Below are 12,227 nucleotides of genomic sequence, written 5' to 3'. Positions count from 1 at the left end.
ATCCAAGCTATATCACCTAATAGCATATGATGTTGAGCATATTTTCCTATGGTTGCTTTTAAGCTATATATCTTCTTTGGTGAGGTGTCTGTTCAGATGGTTTGTCAATTTAATTGGGCTTTTTTTTTTTTTAATTGTGAATTTTTTTAAAGAGTTCTTTGCATATTTTGGATATATATCCTTTACCAACAGTGTTTTGCAAAGATTTTCTCCTAGTGTGTGACTTGTCTTTTCATTGTCTTAACAGTATTTTTCACAGATAAGAAGATTCTAATTTTTGTTTTTTTTTTTTTTTGAGATGGAGTCTCGCTCTGTTGCCAGGCTGGAGTAAAGTGGTGTAATCTTGGCTCACTGCAACCTCCACCTCCTGGGTTCAAGTGATTCTCCTGCCTCAGCCTCCCGAGTAGCTGGGACTACAGGTGCGTGCCACCATGCCCAGGTAATTTTTGTATTTTATTATTTATTTATTTATTTATTTATTTGGGACAGAGTCTCACTCTGTTGCCCAGGCTGGAGTGCAGTGGCCGGATCTCAGCTCACTGCAAGCTCCGCCTCCCCGGTTTATGCCATCTCCTGCCTCAGCCTCCCGAGTAGCTGGGACTACAGGCGCCCGCCACCTTGCCCGGCTAGTTTTTTGTATTTTTTAGTAGAGACGGGGTTTCACCGTATTAGCCAGGATGGTCTTGATCTCCTGACCTCGTGATCCGCCCGTCTCGGCCTCCCAAAGTGCTGGGATTACAGGCTTGAGCCACCGCACCCAGCCATATTTTTGTATTTTTAGTAGAGACGTGGTTTCACCATGTTGACCAGGATGATCTCAATCTCCTGACCTTGTAATCTGCCACCTTGGCCTCCCAAAGTGCTGGGATTACAGGCGTGAGCCACCATGCCCGGCCCAGAAGATTCTAATTTTAATGAAGTCCCACTTAACACTTTTTTTTTTCGTGGATCATGTTTTTAGCATCATATCTTAAAGCTCATTACCAAAACGAAGGTCATCTAGATTTTTCCTTATGTTATCTTTTACATATTTTATAGTTTTGTGTTTTACATTTAGATCTATGATTTTTTTTTTTTTGAACTAACTTTTGTGAAAGGTGTAATGTCAGTGTCTAGATTCTTTTTCTTTTTCATAAGGAACGCCAGTTCCAGCACCATTTGTTAAAAAGACTATCTTTTCCCTTTCTCCATTGAATTGGTTTTACCCCTTTGTCAAAGATCAGTTGACTATATTTGTATGAGTTGATTTCTGAATACTCTATGCTGTTTCTTTAATCTGTCTATTCTTTCACCAATGCCACATTATTTTGATTATTGTAACTTTATAGAAAGACTTGAAGTCAATGAGAGTCCATCTTCTTTGTTCTTCTTCAGTATTGTTTCGACTATCACATCTTTTTGCCTTTTCATGTAAACCTTAGAATCAGTTTGCAGATATCCGCAAAGTAGCTTTCTAGGATTGCACTGAATCTATGGATCAAATTGGGATGAACTGACACATAACAAGATTGAGTATTCTTATCCATTCATATAGTTTGTCTTTCCATTTATTTAGATCTCCTTTGATTTATTTCATCAGAGATTTGTCGTTTTTCTCACATACCTTTTTTACTTCTTTTGTTAGCATAATACATATTTCTCCCTCTCTCTCTTTTGGTAATAATATTAATGGTGCTGTATTTTGATTTCAAATTCCAATTGTTCATGGCTGGTATATAGGAAAGGAATTCACTTTCACATATTAAGCTTGTATCCTGCAACCTTGCTATAATCTAGAACTAATTAGTTCTAGATTTGTTTGTTTTGCCAGTTCTTTGGGATTTTCTACATGGACAATCATGTCATCTGTGAACAAAGACAATTTTATTTTCTCCTTCACGATTCATGTACTTTTTATTTCCTTTTTTTTCTTAATGTCTACAGTGTATTTTCAAAGCAATATATAACTACAAATATGATTACAGACAACAAGGTGCATCCTTTAAGCCAAGGTCTATAGTATTTTAATTATAAGTTTTAAATGCATTTTCTAAACACTAGATAAAGTTCTTAAAAACAGGGAATTTCTTTGAATGTATTTCCATAGTCTATCACAGAGTCTGTACATGGTAAACACTCAATGAGTATGTAGTGGGAATGAATGTAAGATGTAATTTTAAAACTTAACATCTATGTCTGGGTTTAAGCGGAAAATAGAATTCACATCAGATGCTTCAAATGAAGAGATTTTAACACAGTGGACTCTCAACCATGACTGCCATTAGAACCAAAATTCCCCTCGTCTGAGAGTGAGACATGGGCTTCTCAGGTCATTTCAATGGCCAGCACTAGTTAAAAATCAGTAATAAAAGGGCTACTTGTAGACGTGTAGACAAGATTAAGAAAATCAAAAAGGGATGTTGAGGCACTTGCTTTATAAATGAAGAAACTGAAGCTGAGTGAGGAAAAGTAACTAGCTGAAGGTCATGAAGGTAGTTCATGGCTGAGATAGGCTTCAAGCCTAGGGATGTCTAATTCTATACTACATGCTGCATTCCCAATGAGTTTTTCTCTGGAACCAAATGTAATGTTTGATCAAGCCCGAAGTAAAAAACACCTTCAAAGTAAACATAAGATGCTCCTTTACTTAAAACCACATCAAATAGATTAAGATCAAAGGTTCCCTTGTGTTCTCAAAAGAATTAGCACCTGAAATAAAACCCATCTAGTTTTTGTGATTAATGTAAGACATGTGATGCTCTCTCCTTTTCTCTCCATCTTGCAGATAAAATCATGTCAGGATTTTTCTGGAAAGAGAATGATGAGAAGCTAGAATGACAGATATTATATCTGCTAATGTGTGGTCTGGGAGATAGGACACCTGGCAGGGGAGTGGGTTAGGAGGGCAGAGAAGATGTTGACCTCTGATTAGAGCAAATGCCCAGACTTGGATTTCAAAAGCTCTTTCCCTTCCAATGTTGCTGTGCATAGCATCCTAGCTTTACCTCTGAACTAAGAACTTCATGCAAACATATTTTCAATTGATCTGCCACTTATTGTTGACTCAATTATAAAACACTTAAAGCTTCTGAGACCAGCAGGTACCTGGTTTTGTGTAACACACATTTGTCTTTAAAATGCTTTATATTTTTTATAATTTTCTCCCTCATATTACCTAATTCACAACTCCATTCTATTTTATACACCTTGCATGTCCCTATTCATGCTGAAGCCTCTTCTCACTACAAAATGAAAGATAAAATGAAATGATTCTCAGGAAGGTGCTGAGCTTAAACTGAAGCAAGTTCAGTGGATGCCAGCGGCACCCTGATCTGAAGAAAGCTCTCAGGGTCTGCAGCGCTTGCGTGTCAAAGGAAGGTGTGAGCTCAAAGGTCTGGACCTAGCTTATAGAAATGGGACGCTGGTCATCAAATACTGTAGAAGAAAGCAGAACCGAGAGAGAGAGAGAAAAAAAAAAGGACTGTAAACGGTCCTCAATGAGGAGCTCTTCAGATAGTAGAATATACAGCTAAAAGAAAGAAAGAAGGAAATCAAGATCAAAGTCAAAATCTTGGTCCAGAGATCTTCAGCCTCGTTCGCATTCTTATGATAGAAGACTCAGGCATCAATCAAGCAGTGGATCTCATGGCTCTAGAAGGAAACTAACTGGAAGTCGTTCAAGGGGTCGAGGGAAATCCTATGGAGTTAAGAGGTCTAGGTCAAAAAACAGAATAAGAAGATCTAGGTGAAGGCCTTGTCCATGTTCTCACAGTCAGAGCAGTGAAAGGCCCAGCCACAGAAGAATGCATAGTTGTTCTCGGGATAAAGAACAACGTAAAGGCAGAGATAAAGAGAAAAGGGGAAAGATAAGGGAAGGACAAGGATTACATAACATTAAACATTGGGAATCTGGAAACATCAAAGCTGGATTAAAACATCTGCCACCAGCTGAACAGGCCAAAGCCAGACTACAGCTGGTTCTTGAAGCTGCTGAAAAGCTGATGATGCATTGAAAGCCAAAGAAAGAAATGAGGAAGAAGCAAAGAGAAGAAAGGAGGAAGACCAAGCCACCCTGGTAGCACAAGTGAAAAAAGTAAAAGAAATGGAAACTGTTGAAAGTGATTCCTTTGTTCAGCAGACATTCAGATCAATTAAGAAGTCAAAAAGTTAGTGGAACCTAGTGAGGCAAAACATGCAACTTCAACATCAGGACCAGCATTAGCAGGTGTTGATCTACCCAGTACTGAAAAACGAAATACAACTGAGCAGCATCCCTACTTCTATCAAGTACCAAGATGACAATTCCCTGGCCTATCCAAATTTATTTATAGAGAAAGCTGGTGCTGAGCGAAAATGATTCAGAGGCTAATTGCTCTCTGACAAGAAAGACTAATGGGCAATCCTGTGGCCTAAGTAATATACATATGGTTGGATTGGATGGCCAGCAGAAACATTGGACATTTAGGTTTTTAAATACCAATGTTAACTTTTTGCCCGTAAAAAGAATTCAGCTGATTATATAAAAAGGTAATCTCATTTCATTCTTCTTTCATGTAGGCTTGAATATTTGTGGATTTGAATTAATATGCTTGTTTTTAAGCTGTATGTTTTAAACTGTAATATGAAAATTAAAACATAAAATTTAAGAATTTGTGAAAATGTTACACTGTTAATAAAGCTAACTATAGATTTTTTAAAAAAGATTATCTGGGTGTGGCACGTGCTCTGCAGTAAACTGCAGTTTCCAGAGTTCCCTATTAATGCCTAATGGACCTAGGTTGTCTATCTGGATGCCAAAGGCATATGTGTATGTATCTTCTGTCCTGCTTCAGCCAATTCCCTAGTATTGACTGACTTATGAAAGTCAGCAGATGTGTGTGTTTGGGGTTATGTTGTTTTATTTTATTTTGTCATGCAGAATATATATTTTAAAATGAGTTTGAATACAACCGACAGTGGACTAATATCCAGAATTTACAAGAAATTCAAACAACTCTACAAAAATACCTGTAAAGAATCTCATTAAAAAGTGGAAGACGGGGCCGGGCGCGGTGGCTCAAGCCTGTAATCCCAGCACTTTGGGAGGCCGAGATGGGCGGATCACGAGGTCAGAAGATCGAGACCATCCTGGCTAACACGGTGAAACCCTGTCTCTACTAAAAATACAAAAAACTAGCTGGGCGAGGTGGCGGGCGCCTGTAGTCCCAGCTACTCGGGAGGCTGAGGCTGGAGAATGGCGTAAACCTGGGAGGCGGAGCTTGCAGTGAGCTGAGATCCGGCCACTGCACTCCAGCCTGGGCGACAGACCTAGACTCCGTCTCAAAAAAAAAAAAAAAAAAAAAAAAAGTGGAAGAAGGACATGAATAGTCAGTTTTCAAATAAGTCACACAAATTGCCCACGGGCATTTGAAAAAAAAGTTCAACATCACTAATCATCAGACAAATGCAAATTAAAACCACAATGAGATACCATCTAATGCCAGTCAGAATATTAAATATTAAAAAGACAAAAAACAGATGTTGGCAAGATGTAGAGAAAGAGAACCCTTATACACTGTTAGCGCAACTGTAAATTAGTACAACCTCTGTGGAAAACAGAACAGAGATTTCCTAAAGAACTAAAAAAAAAAACTACCATATGATCCAGCAATCCCACTACTGGGTATCTACCCAAAAATAAAGAAATAATTATATTAAAAAGATAACATGGCTGGGTGCGGTGGCTCATGCCTGTAATCCCAGCATTTTGGGAGGCCGAGGCGGGTAGATCACAAGGTCAGGAGATTGAGACCATCCTGGCTAACACAGTGAAACCCCATCTCTACTAAAATATACAAAAAAATTAGCCGGGTGTGGTGGTGGGCCCCTGTAGTCCCAGCTACTTGGGAGGCTGAGGCAGGAGAATGGTGTGAACCTGCGAGACGGAGCTTGCAGTGAGCAGACATCGTGCCACTGCTCTCCAGCCTGGGCCACAGAGCAAGACTCTGTCTCAAAAAGGAAACAAAAAAAAAAAACAAAAGAAACCCCACGAACTCATATGTTTATCATAGCACTATTCACAATAGCAAAGATATGGAATCAACCTAAGATTCCATCAATGGCTGATTGCATAAAGAAAAGGTGGTATTATACACACTTGAATACTACTCAGCCATAAAAAAGAATGAAATCATGTCTTTTGCAGTAACATGGATGGAACTGGGGGTCATTATCCTAAGTGAAACAAGACAAACATAGGAAGACAAATATCACATGTTCTCACTTACAAGTGGGAGCTAAATGAAGTGTACACATGGGCATAGAGTGCAGAATAATTGACAATGGAGACTTGGAAGGGTGAGAAGGTGGGGAAGGGAATGATGAGAAGTTACCCAATGGATACAATGTACATTATTTGGGTGATGGATACTTTAAAATTCCTGACTTCACCAGTATGTAATGGATTCATATAACAATATTACACTTGTACCCATAAATTTACATAAAAATGTTTTTAATAAAATAAAAATGAATGTGAATATTTATACTTTTATGACCACAGATTTGTTTTTGCTTTTTCTTGTCAGTCATTCTTTATCCTCACTTGTTTCTCTAGATTATTATGATATTTAAACATTATATTCATAAATAAAATTCATGTCTGATATATTACATGGGAATTTCCAAAATGTACCCAAATTATTTGAAATGAGAAAGTTTAGAACGTGGAAAATATCATGAAATTATATAGGACTAAAAACTACATCAGAGATATTTAAAATGTCTAATTTTGATCAATAATTGGTCTAAATCAAATGGTTTATAATTATAAAAGGAATGAATTTCACATTAAAGTAATCTCCCTGCTGAAAATAAGAAAAACTGATTTTCCACCAATGATTTTTTTCAGTATCACTTATTGGTGAATAAATCAAATTCAATACCTGCCTTCTCTACCTCAAACGATTTATTAAGAACAGGTATCTAGGTATTGCTCTACTTTCTATTATGAATTTGAGTTTAAATTGAATAGAATTCAGAATACAACTTAGCAGACAAAAGAAAACTGATGTAAAAGGACTGAAGAGCTGTGTGGGGATGGAAGGAAGGAAGGAAGGAAGGAAGGAAGGAAGGAAGGAAGGAAGGAAGGAAGGAAGGAAGGAAAGGGGGGAGGGAGGGAGGGAGGGAAGAAAGAGGAAATACATAGTTGGAACAGTTAGAACCAATCCCTCAGAACTTTGGTATGTCAAGAGTGTCTGGGCAGTCTTCTTCCATCCAGGCCCTATCATTGCAGAAAGATCTTTCTTGAGCACTGTCAGAGAAGTCTGCAGGGAAGTCACCCACCCTCCCTCCCTCCCTCCCTTCCTTCCTTCATTTTTGAGACAGAGTCTTACTCTGTTACCCAGGCTGGAGTGCAGTGGGGCGATCTCTGCTCACTGCAACCTCTGCCCCCCAGGTTCAAGCAATTCTCCTGCCTCAACCTCCCGAGTAGGTGGAATTATAGGCACCCACCACCACACCCAGCTAATTTTTGTATTTTAGTAGAGACGGGGTTTCACCATGTTGGCCAGGCTGGTCTTGAACTCCTGACCTCAAGTGATCCTCCCGCCTCAGCCTCCCAAAATGCTGGGATTACAAGCATAAGTCACCGTGCCTGGACCTTTCTTCATTACTAATTCTTGTCAGTACCTCCCATCTGCTAAGCTTGGGAGCGTTTCCTAATGTGTAACATATCCTTACTCTTTCAATTCAGGTTGGTTATCACATTGGGCAAATGAAAATGCTCTCCTGGATTAGATGTCTAATTCATAGTGCCCCACCCCTCCCATCTTCTCAGCACACGTCTCCAGCAGCGATCCCCAGGCAGGCACGACCCAGCTGTACACTGTACTTGGCCTCCACTGCAGGGTGTAGACCCGCCTCCTGCTCTAAGGCTTGAGGACAATGCTCTGGCACCGATGGAACGTGAGGGTGTTACCATCTTACAGGTCATTGGGAAACAAGAGCTGATGGAAACACCAGGGTTCCACAGATAGAGGTACTAGCTGCCCGCAACAATGAGTCATTTGAGAATTCACTCTGTATTACCTTCCCATCCTTTCCTGTTGCAGTCCTCCATTTCTGTTCTCTGGAATTACCTGCACTCCTTTGGCTCAGCTCTTGCTTTTGTGAGGAACCCAACGCAATATGCTCAGTATCAGCACATATTTTTTTTCTCAGCTCTTGAAGGCTAGTTATTTAATGTGTTTGATTTGGGGTAAATTAACTCACCTTTTCACCCCGGAGAGAAAGCTCGTCCTAATAAAATGCTTACTTAGTGTCCAATAGTCTCTGCCATTTTAAGGGATCTCATAGTATTTCATATTCTCTCTCTCTATATATATGTGTGTGTATATTTGAGAAATTAAAAATTATAGAGAGATACAGAGAATAAAGATACAGAGAATAATGTCATAAACACTTCTGTACTTACTACACAAAAAAACAAATCTAGACATTTTATTTCGGACACATTTATAAAAGAACATAAAAACACTGGAGAGAACGTTGAAATATCTATTTTTAATTTTCTAAGCTTAATTTCCCTACATCAATCCCCAGAAGCTGCCACTACTCTGAATTTGATATATTTTTAGCCTTATTTTGTTTGCAAAATATTATTTTGCATGGTTTAGTATTTACACCATTATTTCAATTAAAAATTTACTTTAAAATTTACATAAATGGTATCACACCTTATGTTTCATTTTGAAACACTTTTATCTGTTTTATTTTTGTAAAGTGTATGCATGTTGATACATATGGTTCTAGATCACTTCTCTTATTTACTATAATATTCTACTATATGACTATAATTTATTCATCTGTTTCTTCTTTTAGACATTTTTGGATGTCCCTGGGGTTTTTCCCTCTCACGAAAAGTACTGCTGCTATGAACACATTTTTGTACACATCTTTTGGTATATATGTGCAAATTTTTTTCAGGTGTTTTCTTGGTCACAAGGAAAGGACATTTCTAACTCTTCCATATGTTGCCAAACTACTCTTTTGAGTGGTTCTTCCACTAGCAAAATGAGAATTTCTGCTTTTTCATATTTCAGTCATCATTTGATATACTAAATTCCTTTAAAATACTTTGCTAGTCTTATGAGTTTGAATGGATCTCCTTTTGTTTCATTTTGCATTTCCCCAATTATTAGTGAAGTTTAGTGTCTATTCAATTATTGAGCCATGAGTTTTCTTCTTTTAAGATTAAAATGCCTGTCTGTTGGACTGCTTTTGTCCAACTGATGTGTAAGAATTCTTCAGATCTTTTTATACCAAGCTTTTGCTTACTGTTGATGTTGCAAATCTATTTCCTGGTACTGTGTCCCAAGTTGGTTCCTTTCGGTGGGTTCGTGATCTCACTGACTTCAAGTATGAAGTTGTGGACCTTCGTGGTGAGTGTTACAATTCTTAAAGGTGGCACTGACCCAAAGAGTGAGCAGCAGCAAAATTTTTTGTGAAGAATGAAAGAACAGTTCACAGCATGGAAGCCGGTTGCAGCTGCCAGCTGGGGGCGCCAGCTTTTATTCCTTTATTTGTCTCCACCCATGTCCTGCTGATTGGTCCATTTTACAGTGTGCAGATTGGTCCATTTTCCAGGGTGCTGATTGGTCCATTTTACAAACCTCTAGCTGGGTACAGAGCACTGATTGGTGCGTTTTACAAACCTCTAGCTAACTGTGGAAAAGTTCTGTAAGTTCCCACTCGACCTAGGAAGTCCAGCTGGCTTCACCTCTCAATATGTCTCCTATATTTGGTTTGTCTAGAGTGTCTTCTGTAGTACTCAATTTTTAAAGTTTGATTAAGTCAAATATATCAATTTTAATTTATCAGCTAATTAATTTTCATGTAGTCAGACTTTTTTCATGAGTTAATCAGTCATTTTAAAGAATCATCTTTCAGTTTGGTTTGTCTGCTTGGTTTGTTGGTTTATCTTTCTCTGATTTCTGTTCTTATGTTTACTAATCCTTTCCTCCCCTTGTTTCAGCAGACTCTGTTTTTATTTTCTGGCTTTAACTACTACCTTCATCTTAGTCTTTCAACAAATTCATTTTAATTCACTTTGTCTGCATTTTTGATATTTTGAAGTATACAGTACTTTTAGTGACGACGGTTCTAGAGATATTCCTTCTTAAACCATGGTACACTTAAAATTTTTAAGTTTAAACAAAATAATTTATATACATATTAGAAAAGGAAAACAGAAGTTATCTCCCATTTCTCCTGTCCCTCTGTTCCCTCCCCAGATGAGGGCAACAAGATTATTAGAGCGCCAACCCAGGTTACTTAAACTTTATGTTATGTAAGATGAGATAAATGGGTGTTTATTTGAAATGATATATTACTATATATTATTTACTTTTCTGTTACATAAATGCTATCATTTAAACAAAATGAAATGATGAATTCATTATTTAACCAAAAACAATAGCTAGTTGACAGTGGCAATTAGTAGTAGGGCTGATTAAACAAAAAATATGTGTGAGGGAAATATAACAATATTTTCGTAATTTTTTATTCTCTGACATATCAACTTATTTTAACTCTTTATTAAATTTAATAAATTTTGTAGGTCATGTAATTGTGTATTCTCAAGATACATGTGAATGTTTTAACAAGGAGAAAGTACAATAGGACTAACCAAAGAGAGATTACCTATATTTAGTCAAAAACAACAATGATATCTTTTTTCTGTACCATGAGACAGTGGGATATTTTTACTCTTTCTGTTTCATTTTTCTTAATACTTCCCTGAACTGCTGCACGCTTAAGTCACATCAGTCACCTCACTCACTCATCACTCAATGCCCCATTGCAGGGAACCCCAACTCGTGGGTGCCAACATCAGTGGGCAGTGGCCATGGTTGCAGGGGATCTATGCTGTACTCGGCCCCTATTTTTTAGGATGCCTTATGGGTTTTGTACTTTTCCCTCAACTTTCCTCACCCATCATGAAAAATTGAGATGTCTTATGTCCTAGGACTGAGGATTTTTCCGGAGTGTGGGACTGACAGTCCTGATGAGCCTGGACACCTGGCCACCCCAGCAAAGTCGTAATTTTAGCTCTTAGCTGGTTCTCTTGGTCTTAGTCTCCATATTACTAAATAACATACTTACATTGCTATTTCTTGATTATTCTATCTCAGATATCATTTACTGTGGTTTAGTATGAAAATGAGGATTTGACTCTTTCTAAATCCTTTTTTCTTATCTCCAGTGTATTTCTTTTTGTTGCTTTCCACATTCACTTTTTTTTGGAGAAAACCATGCAGTGGCTTCCCAAGAAGTGTCGCATGCTAGGGGAGGTTTTTAAAAAATAAGTGTCTGTGCATTGCCCCCCATCCCATCGTTTCCCATCTGGAAAAACACACAGAATTGTGTTTTGTTTTTTAATACTCTAAAACAATGGCTTTACAAAGGAAAAGAGTCTTATCCCAAAAACACACTCTTTTCACTTATCCCCAAAGGAGACTAATCATAAAAAGTTTTCAAAAGTGAATCAAGATGTCAACACCTTCATTTTTAAGGACTCGAATGTACCTATGCTGCCAAAATGCCTGCACCATCCTCTCACTCCATTTCCCATTTCCACATTCACAGGGCAAGATCTTTTCAAGGCAACTCTTATTAAAATGTGTTGGCTATTTCCTTATAGAGCATCAAGATAAGAAAGGCTGATGTTATTAACCCTGCCCCTGCTTTGATGTGGTTATGAGAAATTGAGCAGCTTGGCTTTCCTGGTCACTGACACTAACCTTTCACACCAGGATTTCCTGCAGTTTAAGGGTGAGAGACTGACTAGGGGAATGCTGATGTCTTACAGCAATAGCAATAGATTTTCTATTTCTTTATGATGCAGACTTGGTAGACTGCGTGTTACAGCAAGCATCACTTGCTTTTCACACGTGGTTCCTACAGACTCCTCAATTTTGTCCAAAATTTAATGCTCACCTTTCTTTACAGTGCCATCTGCTGCTGCCTCTGACTACTGCATTTTTCCCGTTTGCTTAGTCCACACCCAGTGTGGTAAAAGATGGGAAAGAGAAAGCCATCCTCTCATTAAAGTAAATATTGGTTCGGCATATACTAAGCATCAGGCACTTTTTTTTTCACAGTCACTACAGAAATATATTGACACAGGCAAAATGTTGTATTTTCTGTACCCTATAGTCTCACTTAATAATAGGTACATCAGGCTGGGCGCGGTGGTTCATGCCTATAAT

The 12,227-nt window shown here is 38.1% G+C and overlaps 1 protein-coding gene across 1 annotated transcript; it reads left to right on the top strand.

Annotated features, from left to right (window-relative positions):
- Positions 1–3,159: 3,159 nt before the first annotated feature.
- LOC102121815 (serine/Arginine-related protein 53) lies at positions 3,160–4,392 on the top strand. Its single transcript, XM_065531102.1, is given in 6 exon segments — positions 3,160–3,717; positions 3,883–3,969; positions 3,972–4,130; positions 4,133–4,230; positions 4,232–4,337; positions 4,340–4,392. Coding segments are annotated over 6 exon segments (828 nt in total). The 5' UTR covers positions 3,160–3,392.
- The last annotated feature ends 7,835 nt before the right edge of the window (positions 4,393–12,227 follow it).

This window comes from Macaca fascicularis, chromosome 15 (assembly GCF_037993035.2).
Source record: "Macaca fascicularis isolate 582-1 chromosome 15, T2T-MFA8v1.1".
NCBI lineage: Eukaryota > Metazoa > Chordata > Mammalia > Primates > Cercopithecidae > Macaca > Macaca fascicularis.
This window is presented reverse-complemented; position numbering and strand designations above follow the sequence as displayed.